Source organism: Protobothrops mucrosquamatus, unplaced genomic scaffold (genome assembly GCF_001527695.2).
Source record: "Protobothrops mucrosquamatus isolate PMUCROS unplaced genomic scaffold, P.Mucros_1.0 scaffold2173, whole genome shotgun sequence".
In the NCBI taxonomy this organism is placed as follows: domain Eukaryota; kingdom Metazoa; phylum Chordata; class Lepidosauria; order Squamata; family Viperidae; genus Protobothrops; species Protobothrops mucrosquamatus.
This window is the reverse complement of record NW_015388267.1, coordinates 221,382-240,109: the sequence shown is the minus strand read 5'-3', so window position 1 is coordinate 240,109 and position 18,728 is coordinate 221,382. Positions and strand designations below refer to the sequence as shown.

Genomic DNA, 18,728 nt, shown 5'->3' with positions numbered 1-18,728 from the left:
ACTCTTTCTAGAGTCTCAGCATCTTTTTTACATCGTGGTGACCAAAACTGGATGCAGTATTCCAAGTGTGGCCTTACCAAGGCATTGTAAAGTGGTATTAATACTTCACGTGATCTTGATTCTATCCCTCTGTTAATGCAGCCCAGCACTGTGTTGGCTTTTTTGGCAGCTGCAGCACACGGCTGGCTCATATTTAAGTGATTGTCCACTAGGACTCCGAGGTCCCTCTCACAGTTACTACTATTGAGCAAGGTACCCCCTATCCAGGGGTAGGCAACCTCGGCTCTTTTATGACTCATGGACTTCAACTCCCAGAATTCCTGAGTCAGCTATACTGACTCAGGAATTCTGGGAGTTGAAGTCCATGAGTCATAAAAGAGCCGAGGTTGCCTACCCCTGCCCTATACTATACCTGTACATTTGGTAACAGAAAGTAATTACGTTCGCCCCAAGAGGCTTTTTCCAAAGGCAACTGGATTTTAGTTCTGACCTGGAGAAGCTTCTTGGAGAAGGGAAACGTCTTCAAGGAAAAACAAAATCGGCCTTTTGAAAAAGCCCTTTTGGGACAACCTTGACCTGGATGACTGAGAATCTCCACAGACATTTAATTAAATTCCCGTTTCCTGGATGAACGTGGAATGGCTTCGCAGAGAGGATATAGATGGCAACCCCCACCCAGGCTATCAACTGAAAAAGTAAAGGTTGAAGTTAGCTACCTTAACATTTTAACGTTTTTCAGATTGCAATGTTCTTGGCCCTAAGTTCACATAAAGCTGGTCTTTTCTTTATCTTCTCTGTCATCTTCCTCAACAGCTGTGTACCTATGTAATAATGTGGATTCTACACCACGATCCTACTTCTACAAATGCCTATATACAGAATAGATTTGTTGATTGGTTGAGGGAAATTTAATTTCCCTATTCGTGTTGGAAGGAAAATATAGTGCAGTAATTTTCAGTTGCCTTTCACTCAGGATTACGTCGTCATAGGACTTATGCGCTTAACACCACGGAAACAAATAGTATTGATAGTGACCAGAATTTGATTGGAGACACCACTAAAAAAAGGAGATTTTTAAGAGCCACGATGGTTTTCATGCAAAGGGCTATCATGGCTACTCTTTAAATGGTTGGGTGGCAGTTGTGAGAGGGGCTGTACAAGGGCATTCAAATTTGATTAACAAAACAAAATATAAAATAGTGGCAAATCATTCTTTCCTTTGCTAATGTTGCCCCCGCCCCTTTCACTGTAGAGCAGGTGAAGATCACCCAACGAGCAATGAGTAAGAAAAGATAGGTAACAAGTGAAAATCTGGGATTTGCCAGTTAATATGGAATAGACCAGATTAAGTGTTAACTTCTGCTCCCACTTTCTTGGCATACAAATATTCACATTTTGAACCTCCTCCAAAGATAAATATTTAAAAGTGAATTGTAATAAAAGGCAAACAGTCCTCCTTAGAGAGTTCATTTCCATCCCAGATGGAAACCCCAGCTCGTCTGTGCTACCAAAACATGGCAGATTTTAAAATTTCAAGGCTCTCCCAGTAGCTTCTTGCTAGAGTAAGGACTTCCATAGACAGCAGTGCAGGGAAAGAGGGCTATAATTATTACTGTTATTACTATTATTATTATTAATAATAATAATAGTTGGAAGGGACCTTGGAGGTTATCTAATCCAACCCCCTGCTCAGGCAGGAAATCCTATACCATTTCAGACAAATGGCTGTCCAGTCTCTTCTTAAAAACGTCCAGTGTTGGAGCATTCCCAACTTCTGGAGGCAGGTTGTTCCACTGGTTAATTGTTCTCACTGTCAGGAAGTTTCTCCTTAGTTCTAGGTTGCTTCTCTCCTTGATTAGTTCCCATCTGTTGCTCCTTGTCCTGCCTTCAGGTGCTTTGGAGAACAGCTTGACTCCCTCTTCTTTGTAGCAGCCCCTGAGATATTGGAACACTGCTATCATGTCCCCCCTCGTCCTTCTTCATTAAACTAGACACACCCAATTCCAGCAACCGTTCCTTATATGCTTTAGCCTCCAGTCCTGTGTTTGCTCTACAAACCCATCCCTCGGCGTCATTTAAGGCAGCGGCCCCCAACCTTTGGAGTGCCAGGGACTAGTTCTATGGAGAGAGGGTTTTTTTTCCCCACGTGTTCGCAGGTGGGGCTTCGCTCGCTTGCGCAGCCCAGTTTCTGGTGTGCACGGTCACTAAACAAATGGCTGTTATGTTGAAGTCCTTACTGCCCCCTCCCCCACAGCAAGAGAACATTCCCTGTTGTCTCCAACCTTGTACTCACCAGATGACCAAAGGTACGTAGAGCCATCTCTGCTCCGATCTCCTCGCCCATAGCAATGAGTGCAATCCCCAGCACTGCCACACCCTGCAGCGGGAGAGACCTCATTTGAAACCACAGGACGCCTCATAACGTCGCTAAATAGGATATATATTTTTTTATTATGGGAGAATAAGTGTGCTGGCCAAAGCTATGCTCAGGTTTTGTTGTAGAACAGGGGTCTTCAAACTTGGCCCTTTTAGGACTTGTGGACTTCAACTCCTAGAATTCCTCAGCCAGCCTCCATTTTGTTTGTTAGATTTAAGACAGGGATCTTCAAACTTGGCCCTTTTATGACTTGTGGACTTCAACTCCTAGAATTCCTCAGTCAGCCTCCATTTTGTTTGTTAGATTTAAGACAGGGGTCTTCCAACGTGGCCCTTTTATGACTTGTGGACTTCAACTCCCAGAATTCCTCAGCCAGGCACGCGTGCCTGGCTGAGGAATTCTGGGAGTTGAAGTCCACAAGTCATAAAAGGGCCACGTTGGAAGACCCCTGCTGTAGGAGGATCCATTTCAGCATTGCAGCTAATCCCACTGTAAGGTCCTTCCGGTTGTAGGTTCACATGTCACCTTCCAAGTTTATTGATTTTTTTAATCATCAAATTTATGTGGTTGCCCATCTCATGGCAAAGTTACTCTGATTCCCCCCCCCTCCCTAATGACTTATTAGTGAGGACATTTACCCCAACCTGCTTTAATTGTGTGGACTTATTCGTGCTGGCCTCAATTCCTTTGGAACTTTATAAGTTGTGGCTTTTTGACAAAAGGCCGGATCAAGCAGGGAACCCATCAGGTTGTGTTAAGAGGAGCAAACGAAAAGAACATTTTTAAGAAGGACGAGAACTTCCTTAGAAGGTGTCGAGCACCTTCTGTGCCACCAGGAATTAGTCAAAAACAGCGGTCCAAGGACATGTCTACTACTGGAAGGCCATTAGTTCAGCTGGTTGAGGAATTCTGGGAGTTGAAGTCCACAAGTCAGAAAAGGGCCAAGTTTGAAGACCCCTGCTGTAGAAGGTGAGCAGAGAGAAAAGCAGGTTGACTAAACTGAACGTAAGCAAATGCTCAGCTTGCTGACAAGCCATGACACCACCCCAGTTTTAACCAGGGTTCTATTTATTATATAATTCCAATGTGCAAGTGTCGAATTTGGAACAGGGCACAATTTCCACTTCTCGTAGTTGGATGGATAAAGCCAAATGAATTTTAGCGGCTTACGGCAGGGGTAGTCAACCTTGGCTCTTTTATGACTCGTGGACTTCAACTCCCAGAATTCCTGAGCCAGCCATGCTGAGGGGACAAGGAGAGGTTTCCAAGTTGAGCCATGCTGGCTCAGGAATTCTGGGAGTTGAAGTCCACCAGTCATGAAGGGGCCATAGTTCCCCCATGCTGGCTCAGGAATTCTGGGAGTTGAAGTCCACGAGTCATCAAAGAGCCAAGGTTGCCTACCCTTGGCTTAAGGCAAGGTGGTTGCAAAATGTTTTTACCGACACCTGGATGAGTGTTCAGTGCCTCATTTGTCTCTCTGCTATCCTCATCGCTAGCAGAAAAAGGAACTTTGAATGCAAGACAAGACAAAAAAGAGAAACTGAACAGCACCACTCCATTGTTCCTATTATTTTGGAACACCTCTGCACATTTGGGCTTACGGATTAAAATCACCAGACAACAATTAAGTTTTTGTGATGCTAGCTGAATACCACACCTTTTAAGTGTCTATTCGACTGTCTACCGATCTCAAGAGGCAAGTTACAAAATGAAAAACTGACTTCAACCGTTACCTGGTGAGCGCCCATGTCAGCCGAACTCTCTTTCTTCTCTTTGTCCTTCTTGTCCTTCTTCTCCTTCTCCTCCTCCTTCTCTTTGGAATCAAAATGTTCACTACAGATATGAAGAAGCTGCTGAACCTTCAACACGTTCCCAGATCCTGGGGGGGGGAACACCACAAACTCGTGACCAAATTCACATTGCGAGCATCACAGCGCTGTGTTTTCTGGGTTTACACGTTGCACGCTCTGCTAGGAAAAAACCCTACCAAGATGAAGCTGCTGTGCAAATTCAGGCGCTAGGCCAGGGGTGGGCAACCTCGGCTCTTTTACGACTCGTGGACTTCAACTCCCAGAATTCCTGAGCCAGCATGGCTTAGATTGAAAACCTCTCCCTTTCCCCTCAGCATGGCTGGCTCAGGAATTCTGGGAGTTGAAGTCCACGAGTCACAAAAGAGCCAAGGTTGCCTACCCCTGCGCTAAGTCTTCACCTGAGTTCACTGTACTGTGTGAATGCAGACCGGGAATTAAAAAGGACAGGAATCTCCCCAGGTCCCATTCCCACACCCGACTCACCTGCGTAGGCACAGATGTCCACCAGGGTGTTGGCGAAGCTACGGAAAGGTTCAGACACAACCTGCAGGGCAGCCAGGATCGCTTCAATGGCCTCACCCTTTCCTGTAAAAAAAGTGGGTACAAAAACACTTCAGCATCCACTCAAGTGACCGATGTTCTATCGAGGCCGTCTGAACAGGAAAGAACGTCTACATCCATTGCCCAGTCCAGGCCTAGCTGCCTAACATGCCAGCTGCCCAGGTTCGAATCTCAGATGGGTATGACTAGCTGGGGAGAGCTAAAGAGCTCGAAATAGCTATACTAGTCTCCCTTTAACTCTTTGTCAGCTACAAAAATGTTGAATTTACAGTTATCACAGTAGCGACGTCTACCTGCAAAAATGCTCCTAGACTGGAGCAAAACGCAGAAGCAGATTGCTTTTTATATACATATATATAAATATTTTATTAGATTTTATAAGAATGAAGGGGAAGTGGGGTCAATAAGGGTATAACAAGGGGTGACAAACAAAAAAGGCTAGACCAAGGGAAGGGATAGATACAATAGTGGGGATGTCCCCCACAATAAGTCAACGCTTCAGCAAGTAAACCCGTCCGGGTATACATATTCAATCATAATAATTAATATAAAATAGCAATACTTAATATTACTAATATATTACAAATTAATTATAATAACTTTAACATTAATATATTACTTATTAATTATAATTACTTATTGTTAAAATCACAAATTTAAAAAAAGAAGAAAAATTCATAGGAATAAACAAGAAATTTAAATACAAAATATCAATTATCCCATTAAGTTTCATAACCTTTTCTCATTCTATCATGTTGCTAACCATTGGTAAAAATTTATCCCACGTTTTAAAATAGATTGAGTCTTCTTTCTCTGTCATTTCTAAAGTTAATCTGTCCATTTCTGCACATTCAAGTATTTTTCTTATTATAATCTGGTCAGAAGGTAGATTTTCATTTTTCCAAAATTGGGCAAATGCTATTCTCGCAGCTGTTAATACATGTAATATTAAGTACTCATTCTCTTTTTCCATAATTAGATCCTAATATTCCTAGCAAACACAATTCCGGTTTAAATTCTATCTTAATTTAGATTGGTTCGTCCTATACTTGGTAGACCGGGTGCTTCACCCAACATATAGATATATCCTCCCTGATTTCTGCTGACAGGAGGGGAACCTGTGGCCTAGAGGTTAATACAGCCCAGGCCAGGCCAATACAGGTAAGTCCTCTGACGTAAGACCACAACTGAGCTCCAAATTTTCACTGCTAAGCAAGGCAGTTGTTTATAGTGAGTCTTACACCATTTTGGGATCTCTTTTTTTTGCCATGGTGATTAAGCAAGACACTACAGTTGTTAAGTGAATTATGCAGTTCGTTAAGCAACTCTGGTTCCCCCCACTGACTCTGCTTGTCAGAAGCTCCCTAAGAAAGTGCCAAATGATAATAAACCCAGGACCCCAGGACAGAAATTTTGGACTCAATTGTGACTGTAGGGTGTGGACTACCTGTACACCGTTCTTTTCCATTTCCTTCCAACTTAAAATTCAGAAATGATGCTCTTGTTTCAAGAGGGGATGGGGAGAAGGGGCAGCCCGTTCACGGGCAATTATGATGCACCTATAATTAGCATTCAAGGGCAATTCTGTCACCTCCCTCTTATGCAGAATCTTTTCTGACATCCATGGACCGTCCGAGAGAATTCCCTTACCCAGATGGTTCAGGCCCAGGCCAAGAGGCAGCCATCTGGCGTAGGTGTCCTTCAGCTCCGTCTCGGACTTCTCCATGATGGTTTGGAGGATGGTAGAGGTGACGTCTCCGTTGCAGGAGCCCACTGCAATAATTCCACAGGCCAGGGCTGTCACGCCAGCCACCTGGAGAGAAAGAGAGAGCCCAGTTCATCACCTTCATAAGCTCTTCAAAAAAAACACACAAAACCACATAGATGGGGGGAAAAGTTATCCGACAGAGTCTTGCAAGAAAAGGCTATTTCTTGCAAGCTAGAGCAGGGCTCTCCAAATTTTAAGACTTGTGGATTTGAACTCCCAGAATTTCTCAGACAGGGAATTCTGGGAGTTGAAGTCCATAGGTTTTGCAATCAATTGTCGTCAGAACATTTTGTGAGCAAGCCCCACTTAGACAGATGTCAAGGATCTCCAATTCCATATCCTCACTCCCTTCCCACAACAGAGTTCTCAGCCAATTTTTAAAGTTTCTGCTCTCTCACCTCCATGCTGGATTTGGAATCACCCATCACAGGAAGCAGCAAGGTCAGGACATCTTCTCGGTTGGATCCCGCGTAGGCCAACCCCAGCCTGCCAGAGAGAGCACAAAGTGGTTTGAAGTGTGTGTGTGTGTGTGTGTGGTTGCCACAGAATTGGGAGGGGGAAGGTGTATTCTTCAGCTAAGACAGGGGTAGGCAACCTTGACTCTTTTATGACTCGTGGACTTCAACTCCCAGAATTCCTGAGCCAGCATGGCTCAGCTTGGAAACCTCTCCCTTTCCCCTCAGCGTGGCTGGCTCAGGAATTCTGGGAGTTGAAGTCCATGAGTCATAAAAGAGCCAAGGTTGCCTACCCCTGGGCTAGACAGTCACTTGTCTGAGATGGTATAGGTCAAGGGTAGGCAACCTTGGCTCTTTTATGATTCATGGACTAACTCCCAGAATTCCTGAGCCAGCCACGCTGAGAGGAAAGGGAGAGGTTTCCAAGCTGAGCCATGCTGGCTCAGGAATTCTGGGAGTTGAAGTCCACGAGTCATAAAAGAGCCAAGGTTGCCCACCCCTGAGCTAAGACAAAACAATAAATATTCCTGTGGGAACCAAGGTCACTGCTGCCTGGGTTTTGGCACGGGCTGTAGCTTCCCTTAGAAAGCCCACCAAAGTAGATTATTGGGGAATATGATTTATGACATATTGCTGGGGTGGGAAGTTCAACTTTGTAACACTGTAACTTTTGGGAGGGAGCTTCAGTCTTGGTTTCGCTTTTGATCGTGCCGATACCATGTAGCCAAATAAATATGTTCTTTAAGGAAAACTTTTGCCTAGAAGTTCTTTTTTATTCTGTGGCCTCGTGTATCGGAATCACGACATGTTTCCTGTGCTGCGTGAGGAAAAAAACGGAAGACCAGGCAGATCCTCACCCAAAGATGGCACCGATGCGCATGGTGTTGCTGTTGTGAAGGATGTAGTCGGAGAGCAGCGCAAGGGCTGGGTCGCACTCGTTCCTCACCCCAGAGTTCACAATGCCACAAGCCAGCAGAGCCCCTGACTGGAGGAAAGACAAGGAAGGAAAACACAGTCCAGAATACAGGATACCACAAGAGATATATCTAATGTTGAACGAGCCCCTTCCCCCCCCCCACAAAAAGTGCTCAGGCCTGAGTGGAAGAGGATTGATAGCACAAAAATGGAGTTGTAGTACTTTTTACATCCACATGAAGCATTAGGAAAAAAGGGATTTCAGTGCAAAGGACCTGAGGGCAACTGAGGCATCTTCAATGCCTGCATCCCACTGATGTCACCAACGAGGCAACAGGCGTGGCAGAGAGGGAAAACTGCTCAGGGTTCAAGCACCTACACTTGGCCAAATGTTTTAGATTAGTCCCTGCATCTCCGCGAAGAGTGAGGAAAGGTGGATATGGCTTCTCTAGAATGTTCCAGAAGGTGATCAAGACAAAGTTTTCTGACAGAGCTTTTAATTTAGGATGCACGATGGGTGAAGTTGGGTGTTTGGAAATTTGGCTATGGAATTAGGTTAGAGTCCTGGGTTTGGATATTTTCTTTTCTTGTAAATTGACAGGATGACTTGAGGAAGATGTACAGGTAGTCCTCAGCTTACGACCACAATTAAGTTCCAAATTTCTACGGTTGAGCAAGGCGGCTAAGTGAGTTTGACGCCATTTTAAGACTTTACTTGCCACAGTTGTTAAGTGAATTTGTTAAGTTGGTAACAGGGTTGTCAAATAAATCTGGTTTCTCCACTGTATTTGTTTGTCAGGAGGCCTCAAAAGGTAAACCAGATGACCCCAGGACATTGCAACCGTCATAAATACACGCCAGTTGCCAAGCATCCAAAGTTTGTGTGACCATGAAGATGCTGCTATGGTCCTAAGTATGAAAAATGGTCACGCCACACTTTTTTCAATGCTGTTGTGATTTCAAAAGGTCACTAAACAAATGGTTGTTAAGTCAATATAAGTATATAAGCACTGCTAATAAACAGGTACATGAACTCCTGAAACTCTGGAAACCTAACTGTGCGGGTCATAATGTGATATAAACTGACAGGTGGAGAAGTAGTTTATATTAGTATAAAACAAAGTTCTAGTGCAGGGGTGGGCAACCTTGGCTCTTTTATGACTCGTGGACTTCAACTCCCAGAATTCCTGAGCCAGCCTGGCTCAGCTTGGAAACCTCTCCCTTTCCCCTCAGCATGGCTGGCTCAGGAATTCTGGGAGTTGAAGTCCACGAGTCATAAAAGAGCCAAGGTTGTCTACCCCTGGTCTAGTTATTATTCAACTGTGGGAAAACTGCCTCAACAGGTGGTAGTAGATGGCTAACTCTGGAAGGTAAAACAGGATTTAGAATCACTTTTCTGTGAGAAAAGTTGTGATTAGAATGCAGTATTGCAGGTTAATTCTGCTGACTGCCGGCTGCCAGCAGTTTGGCAGTTCGATCCTCACCGGCTCAAGGTGGACTCAACCTTCCATCCTTCTGAGGTCGGTAAAAGGAGGACCCAGATTGTTGGGGGGAGGGGGGCAACTGGGAATTCAGAGCTGTAGACCAGATTGGGAACTTGGAAAAACACTGTGGAACAAAGTGATGTGGACCGTCTTTGCATCCATGCCGTTTTCTTGGCTGTTATGGAGACAGTTTCTCATCAACCTTGTTCTACAATGTTTTTTTTCCAAGTTTGTAATCTAGTCCACAGCCCTGAAACACCTAGGTCAGGGGTAGGCCACCTTGGCTCTTTTATGACTCGTGGACTTCAACTCCCAGAATTCCTGAGCCAGCCACGCTGAGAGGAAAGGGAGAGGTTTCCAAGCTGAGCCATGCTGGCTCAGGAATTCTGGGAGTTGAAGTCCACGAGTCATAAAGTGGCCTAGGCCTAGGCCAGAGTAGGCCACCTTGGCTCTATGACTGGTGGACTTCAACTCCCAGAATTCCTGAGCCAGCCACGCTGAGGGGGAAAGGGAGAGGTTTCCAAGCTGAGCCATGCTGGCTCAGGAATTCTGGGAGTTGAAGTCCACGAGTCATAAAAGAGCCAAGGTTGCCTACCCCTGACCTAAATCTGGGTTAGGCTCTGTGGGAGTTGAGCCTAACCCAAGGTATTTTTTTATCCCTTTGTGATTAGACTGCTCCCCACGGAAGCATTTAGGCTAGGAATGTGGTTGCTCACCTTGATGTAGTCTTCTGACGAATACAGGTACTTGTCAATCTGGGTAAGGCCCCCATCCACATCCCACAAGAGGATCATCCCCAGCGAGGCTGCAGCACTCAGCATCCCTGCAGAATAAATGGGAGTCAAAGCCTGCATCGTGGGAACACCAGCACATTCACAAAGTATGGCTATTTTTTATTCATTTCTGTTTTACTCACTGCCAGCACGAATCAATTCTGGGCAATGGACAACTTGAGAAATCTTCCCTCCATCCATCCCCAGCTATTCACCATATGTTGCAATTCCTGGGGCTGTCCTAGAGAAGGCAAAATGCCTGGAACAATGGAGGAGCGGGAAGGGAAGTCTGCAGCTCCTCCCTTCATAAAAGTGCATCGGCCACGGTAAATATTAGAAGACCAGAGGATCAGGGCTGCAAAAATCCAGACAGCCACTAGAGGCAGCAAAGAGATACAAGTACCTCTTTGTGGTCATTTACGGCAGGGGTAGGCAACCTTGGCTCTTTTATGACTCGTGGACTTCAACTCCCAGAATTCCTGAGCCAGCCACGCTGAGGGGAAAGGGAGAAGTTTCCAAGCTGAGCCATGCTGGCTCAGGAATTCTGGGAGTTGAAGTCCAGGATTAGCATTCTCATTGCCAATAAAATAAAAAGCAATTTGAATCCAACTTCCAGTCCAGCTGGACTCATGTTAGCTTTAAGGACCCCTCCAGGCCATTTTCTTGGCAGCCCTACACAAATGGCCGTCAATTCCTTCTGCCAGAATCCTGCCATCCCAGTTCTGGGGTTTCCTGGTGATTTACCATTAGACCTGACCCTCTTAATTTCTGAGTTCAGGCAAAATCAACCCGATTCTGCCACTTGCCGAGTCACTCCGGTGAGTTTCTGATGTCAACGCTGCTAACATTGGATGTTTTTGCATTGACAACAGATGGAAATGTAGCCATCTTTTTCCCTTTCACTTTTAGAGTTAGATGATGCTGGGGGGGGATGTGAATGAGAGTCCAGCTAGACATAACAACACTAACCCTAGCATGAGAATCAAGGTTATTGAGCCCAGAGTGGATAAAAGAATTGGCGGGCTGGAGAGGAAGCTAATTGGAGTATGTGATTTATGACTGTCAATTGGAGGAGGGAATTGTGCTTTGATACTATNCTATGTGCCCAGGGGAGGGGAATTCTGTTTTTGGCTTTGATTATGCAGTGCTGATATTATGCTACTTGAATAAAAGATCCTTTAAGGCAGGGGTGTCAAACTCAATTTCATTGAGGGCCGCATCAGCATTGCGGTTGTCCTGGGCGGGGCGGGGGGGCCTACTGGGTAGGCGTGGATGGACTGGGTGTGGCCTACTAGGTGGGCATGGCCATCTCTATATCGTTCGTGTTAAGGGTGCCTGAGGGGGCCTGGGCAGGAGTGGGAGAGATCTGAGGGTCTCTGGCAGAAGGGGGTGGGACTGGGGCAAGCGCCAAGGCATGGTCCATTTCTTCATTCCTCACAAAGGGTGACACCTCCCCAGCATGCACCCACGGGGCAGGGCCGACGCGGCAGGGGCTGGTTCCTCGCTGTTTCCAGACGGCCTTGTGGAGTTAAGACTGAATGCGATTCAGCATAGAGGGCCACCACAAAATTGTACATTGGCTCCCGGCCGGCCAGGGCCAGGACCAAGGCCAAGGCAGCGGGGGCCGTTCCCTCACTGTTTCCAGGATGGCTTCGCGGGCCACATGAAACCACTTCGCGGGCCGCATCCGGCCCCCGGGCCTTGTGTTTGACATGTCTGCTTGAAGGTAAACAATGCCTCCAAGTTCTTTTGAAGAGTTTCATCTGTCGGAACCATGACACCCAGTATCTTAGAAAGTGGACCACAGAAGAAGAATTCTACATTCTACCCAATAATGAATTCACTGCCAAAGAGCATCTCTTGCGAGTGCAAAATTTCCCACCCTGGGGCAAGGTGTCTCCACCTTATCCCGTCTTCCTCCCGACCCCAGATCTTGGGTTTCTTGTCGTCCCTCACCGTGGTCCTTGTTTTTATAGAGCCACTTGTTGCCATCGTCCGTCAGCAGCTTGTCTTGGCCAAAAGCAGCATTCACGAAACCGTTCACAAAGGAGGAAGCCAAATTCATGCGAGCTGAGTCCACTTGCGAACCGCTGCCACCGAACCCTGAGGGAGCGGAGAGCACGAGGGTGAGTGGATTGCTCCTGGCTGAGATCAGAACTGTGAAAACATCGGTGCTCTGCCGCAAACTGTTCGTTTTGAAGAAGCGGCAGCCTAACCAAGACTTCAGCCATCAAAACAACTACCCGGTCACTGCTAAATAGACAAAGTTGCCTGGATTTTGTAATTAGCAAACTGTGAGCAAATGGAAAACTGGGGGGGGGGGGAGAGCGAGGGCTTGGGGTTGATCTAGATCAGGGGTCTTCAAAGTTGGCCCTTTTATGACTTGTGGACTTCAACTCCCAGAATTCCTCAGCCTGGCTGAGGAATTCTGGGAGTTGAAGTCCACAAGTCATAAAAGGGCCAACTTTGAAGACCCCTGATCTAGAGGGAAACAGTATGCCTAGTTTCCAAATTCTTGGGGGCCTCTCAACTCCCCAGATAATGACTCCCGAGACAGAAGAATGTTCTCCAATGGAAAAACAGAATCTTTCACCTCAGGAGTGGCCAGGCTCCCAAATAAAGTTGGCATTATCTAACTTGAAACAGATTCTAACTGTAGAGAATCTTACTTCTGGGCTTGACTCTGTAATGAGTTGTGCTTGGATTCACTTTTAAAACAGTGTGGAATGGGCCATGTAGGCCTTCCTTCCAGAGCACTTGGTGCATTCTTCTCAAAAAGTGGCCCTCCAATTGAGCTTCACTCCCATTGTCCCCTCTCTGTTCAATTTTCTTGGCAGTTTTATGGACTCGGTTTGCTGTTCGTACTGAAAAAATCTATCTGTAGGAGCAAAATCATACGCTCCTTTGGTCTTTTGAAGTCCATCTAAGCCCAGAGCCCGGAATGGCTATGGAAAGGCCTTGGAGAAGACGAGGCAGAGTCTGGGAGGTGGGGGCAGAGTCAAGAGAGGAATCAGCCTGGAGTTGTTACGTTCCCACAAGCGGTCCAAGTCCTCTTGAATTCTGCTAACTCTTACATCGCATCAAGTTAATGCTGTTGGTTGACTAAATTCTTATGAATAAGCATGAGCAATAAATCAGCTTAACTGGAACTTAATGCACGGTCCTGATCTTTCGTGCATGACAGTCTTCTCCTGTTAATAATTGTAATTTGTCAAACTAATTATTCTGAAAACAGAAGTATGCTGTTATGTCACAATGCCTTCTGTGGCCATTCCCTGTTTAAAAAAAACTAAACGTTCAGGTTCAAACTACTATGGATATATTCCACAACAATCGAAATTGCAAATTTATATAGTTTCCCACTCCATGGCAAAAACAGCCTCAGAGTGTGAATCAAGAATTTGGGCAGAGGAACGCACTTAATGAGTGTGACTGGCTAGAGATAAGTTTGTAAAAGAGAATTCAAATAGAATTGGGCGATTATATCTGAAGAAGCATCGTTATATAGTTAGAACTGCCTCTCATTATACTCAAATTAAATCCAAACAGTGTAAATCAGACTGATGACAAGGGTTACAACCAACCAAGATATTCCATCCATTTTCCAGTGAACCCAGAGTCAGCACGGACCCCACTATTTTAAGCCCAGCACTTACGGTTATTTTCTAGATGCGTTTTGTAAATGTCATCTGGCACCTTGGGCTCCATGATGTCCAGCTGGAGGCAAAAGAAAGAGTTATCTCTGATGTCCCATGTATAAAACAAGTCTTCACTTGATTGCTAAATTAAGCCACCATCCATGTTTAAAATATATATGGAATCACAGAATGACCAAAATAGGTGTGGTTCGCAACACTTTTGAGTTATAAAAAACAACAACCCTGAAATCAAGGTTAATGCTATTCAAACATAATATATTGAGCACATTCACTTGCAGGAGAAGCAGACAGTGGTAAAGTAATAAATAAGCCATAGCGTCATTTAGATAGGGGGAACTGAAAATTCATCTAATTTATCACCCATGTCCCACTGTCGCCCCAAATCAAAACTTTAATTTGATTTTCCATGATGTAACACCCCACATTCAATCACTTTGTACAACTTTCTTAGCTTGCCTGTATCTTACTACAGGGGTCCCCAACCCCTGGTCCGTGGACCAGCAACGGGCCACGGCACGCCAGCAACCGGGCTGTGCAAATAAGCAAAGTTCCATCCATGGGATGCAGGCAGCACAGAAAACCACACTCCCTCTGGTCCTTGGAAAAAATTTTCTCCACGAAGCCGGTCCCTGGTGCCCCAAAAGTTGGGGGCCTCTGTCTTACTTTGTTGTTGTTGTTAGTTGCAAAGTCGTGTCCGACCCATCGCGACCCTATGGACAACGTTCCTCCAGGCCTTCCTGTCCTCTGCCATCTTCTGAAGTCCATTTAAGCTCACGCCTACTTCTTCAGTGACTCCCTCCAGCCACCTCATTCTCTGTCGTCCCCTTCTTCTCTTGCCCTCCATCTTTCCCAGCATTAGGCTCTTCTCCAGTGAGTCCTTCCTTCTCATTAGGTGGCCAAAGTATTTGAGTTTCAACTTCAGGATCTGGCCTTCTAAAGAACAGTTGAGGTTGATCTCCTCTAGGACTGACCGGATTGATCGCCTTGCAGTCCAGGGGACTCGCAGGAGTCTTCTCAGCACCATAGTTCAAAGGCCTCCATTCTTTGGCGCTCAGCCTTTCTTATGGTCCAACTTTCACAGCCATACATTGCAACTGGGAAAACCATGGCCTTGACTATACGCACTTTTGCTGGCAGGGTGATGTCTCTGCTTTTTAGTATGCTGTCTTACTAGATCACAGCAAATCATTTTAAACCCACAATTTGCAAGAAGGCTTTGGATAGCAATGATGTCGGCTTAACTTTTATCATTTTTCTGCTACTCAGTTCTCCAGTAATCGCCTTCCACTTTTAATCCAATGCAATTAGGGAGAACTTGGGGAAACTGGAAAAGAATGAGTTTTGAGGGGCCACAGGTAGCACAAGTTCCCTGCAGTTTTGGATGAATGCCCAAATCAAAGAGAAGATTTGCTGAAAGCTGAAGAACAGTTTTTCCTTTTTTTAAACTCTCACTGAACACAGATGCCCCGCTGAGCATTTCTGCTCATTAGAAATGCGAAACATGTTGAATTTGAAATGTTTTGATCTAGAAATAACTGTTTCAAGCTACACCGGGTTGTTCTGACCTTGCCAGAAATACGTGGAGCTAACTTCACTGTTTTACATTCTGAATGCTTCTGGTATCTGGGCAATGCTGCCAGAACGTTCCAGGTGAACTCAGAACAGCTCTTCCGAGGACCTGTTTTGAATTCAAAATATTTTGCACCCTGCTGCAAAGAGTGATTCACAAAAGGGTTAGAATCAAGTAACTGAATCACCCCGCACAAATACATGGGGACGAAAAAAAAGACTCCAGGGCTTCAAATCCTGTTTCATTTATAAGTGAAATTTAGAAATGGGGACAGGTATTGGAAATCTCTGGAGATGCCGGGTTTTTTTTACGCTAAATTGTCCAGAGAGCATTTTAGTGTCAAATAAGCAGCCTTTACTGCTAGAAGAAGTGAGAGCAGAGAAATAGTATATAAGTAGATCAGCACTATAATTTCAAATATTTAAACACACGCTCAGCTCTCCTAAGAAAGCAATGCAATACCAGTGTTGATAATAATAATAATAATAATAATAATAATAATAATAATAATAATAATAATAATAATAATAATAGAGTTGGAAGGGACCTTGGAGGTCATCTAGTCCAACCCCCTGCTCAGGCAGGAAACCCTATACCATTTCGGACAAATGGCTGCCCAGTCTCTTCTTAAAAACTTCCAGTGTTGGAGCATTCACCGCTTCTGGAGGCAGGTTGTTCCACTGGTTAATTGTTCTAGCTGTCAGGAAGTTTCTCCTTAGTTCTAGGTTGCTTCTCTCTTTGATTAGTTTCCCTCCGTTGCTTCTCATCCTGCCTTCAGGCACTTTGGAAAACAGCTTGACTCCCTCTTCTTTGGGGCAGCCCCTGAGATATTGGAATATTGCTATCATGTTCCCCCTCGTCCCAATTCCCAATTCCAGCAACCATTCCTTATCTGTCTTAGCCTCCAGTCCCCTAATCATCTTTGTTGATCTTCTCTGTACTCTTTCTAGAATCTCAACATCTTTGGCCATTATGTTTTTGAAAAGGAGGTCAAATGTTAAGAAACAATACAGGCAGGCCTTGTTTAGTGACTGCTTCGTTTAGCCAACTGTTCACTGTTAAAACGGTGATTAAAAAGTAACTTTATGACCCAGTCTTATTTATGATCTTTGCCGGTCTGCAATGCAATGGAAAAAGCTGAAATAAGATCACAAGCACAGTTGCTCTTTCACTTTGCTTTAACAACCAAGTGTGTTCTAAATGGACCGTCTGCAAGTCACTACAGGCTGCTCCTTTTTTCAAGATTCAAAATCCTCTTAGGAAAAAAACAAAACCTTGTGATAGAACAAGAGAACTTACTTCCCTGGCCAACGCCAGAAAGTTACTGTTGAGCTGGACGTTAGACATGATCTCTGTAAGATCCTCATACTCTTCGACATCCTCACTCAGCTCCAGAAAGACCCCGTGGCGGCCCAGCATGAAGGCCATTTGTTTCTGAACAACTCTGCAAAAAACAAAAACAAAAAAAAAACCTAATCAGCAAGCCAAAAACATTTAGCTAGAGTGGATAAATGAACGGTCATTTATTAAATCTCAGCGATATCCTGTTGGTGGCTGTGACACATGCAAAGCCAGTGCTTTGCATGTGTCACAGCATCCCGCAGACATGGATCGGGGTCATCCTTCCGGGCTTCCCAAAAGCTCTTAAAACCTAGTTTTTGCTCATAGCGGAGGGCTGTGTTTTAATGCAGGGCTTTTCAACCAGTGGTAGGGGTACCACCTGTGGTACATTGGCACCTGGCAAATGGTACGCGACCATCCTAGAAAAGTGGTAGCAGGGGAGGGGAATGAGCTGAACCGGTGGCAGCACCGCACAAGCCTGAGAGACGGCTGGAGCTGCAGGGCTGTCAGGGCTCAGCGGAAGCCCCAGGATCAGCGCCAGGCTCCAGCTGGAGCTCGGTGCTGATTATGGTGCTTCTGCTGAGCCCTAAAGAAGCACCAATCAGCTGGAAAGCAGCACTGATCCTGGCGCTTCTGCTGAGCCCAGAAGAAGCGCCAGAATCAGCTGGAATGTTGCAGCCTCTCCAAGGTCTTGTGATTTACATGCAGATGCTTGGCAACTGATTCATATTTATGACGGTCATAGTGTCCCAGAGTCATGTGAAGTGACCAAAACCTGCTGCAAACACCCAGCAGATGGGGGGGAATAAAAACCAAACACCCCCCACCCCACCCCCGCTGCCAATCCTCAACAGAAATGCTCACAACAATGAAAACCTCAGACAGGAGGAAGAGCGCCGCTGGGCGGGCAGGCAGGTGTCTTGCTCGGCTGTGGCTTAGGGGGCACTTTTTTCAGTGCCATTGTAACTTCAAACAGTCACTAAGCGAACTGTTGTAAGTCGAGGACTACCCGTACTTCATCATTTTTTTCCTTTTTTTTTTTTTTTTTTTTGGTCATCAAGTTTTTGACACCTTGCTAGGCGACTGGTGGTACTCGGATATTGCCCTATCCTAAAAATGGTACAATGGGTGAAAAGGTTGAAAAGCCCTGTTTTAATGGGTATTGTAACTCCAGACTCGTCTTTTGTCTATGTTTTTAATTAGCTTGCCGATGGATTTTGTAAGCAGCCCAGACCCTGCTGGAGTGGTCAGCCACAATAAATATAAGTAATGAAATAAATAAGATATCCCGTTATCAGGAAGATAATCACGATCACTGATAACATTGGCGAGTTTCACTGAAAGTCACTGTTCCTTCCCCTAGTTTCCAAACATTTTATCCATTTCAATTAAGCAACATTTTACTTTCCCCTAGAGGTTTATGATATCAGAGGATAAATTTTGGGCTATTATTTACTATTCATTGTTTTATTTTTCATTGTTTTATTTTGTACATCTATCGCTTCTATTCTGGGATGAAAGCCTGGTACTTAATAAGAGTTCTTAACATTCTTTCTGACTGGGCATTGTAGATGGAGCCAAAAGGAGTTGAAATCCTATACAGAGGGGAAGCTGGATACCGACACCTAACTTGAACTATTAAAAAGATAACTGGAAATAGGCGAAGCTTTGACATCATCGAGTTCAGATTCCATCATCATCATCCTAATCTATATAAATAAAAATGTAAATGTTCGTTTGTTCAAAATCTTAAATCTCTGAAAGTGCTTCACCGATTGCTTTGAAATTTTGACACAACGTTGCATTCGAATACACGTGTTTTTATATACCTATATTATATAGATGCCACACCTGTGACAGGTAAAAACATGTTTTTTTAAAAAAACAGCGCCATCTGTTGGACGTAAAAGCAACACACGCTTTTACCAGACTGAACCACAGCAACGCGTGGCCGGGTACAGCTAGCAATAATAATAATAATAATAATAAAGTTGGAAGGGACCCTGGAGGTCAT

At 45.0% G+C, this 18,728-nt stretch overlaps 1 protein-coding gene across 1 annotated transcript in view; it reads right to left on the bottom strand.

The window, feature by feature from the left end:
• The window catches only part of PSMD2 (proteasome 26S subunit, non-ATPase 2), a 37,981-nt gene that overhangs the window by 9,096 nt on the left and 10,157 nt on the right, over positions 1 to 18,728 (bottom strand). The window contains exons 7-16 of the mRNA XM_015824262.1: positions 16,673 to 16,817; positions 13,801 to 13,861; positions 12,101 to 12,247; positions 10,088 to 10,194; positions 7,830 to 7,957; positions 6,916 to 7,003; positions 6,400 to 6,562; positions 4,672 to 4,773; positions 4,111 to 4,256; positions 2,290 to 2,377 (exon numbers count right to left, since the gene is read on the bottom strand). Of these exons, the coding sequence (XP_015679748.1) occupies positions 2,290 to 2,377; positions 4,111 to 4,256; positions 4,672 to 4,773; positions 6,400 to 6,562; positions 6,916 to 7,003; positions 7,830 to 7,957; positions 10,088 to 10,194; positions 12,101 to 12,247; positions 13,801 to 13,861; positions 16,673 to 16,817 (1,175 nt within the window). The remainder of the gene's footprint in view (positions 1 to 2,289; positions 2,378 to 4,110; positions 4,257 to 4,671; positions 4,774 to 6,399; positions 6,563 to 6,915; positions 7,004 to 7,829; positions 7,958 to 10,087; positions 10,195 to 12,100; positions 12,248 to 13,800; positions 13,862 to 16,672; positions 16,818 to 18,728) is intronic.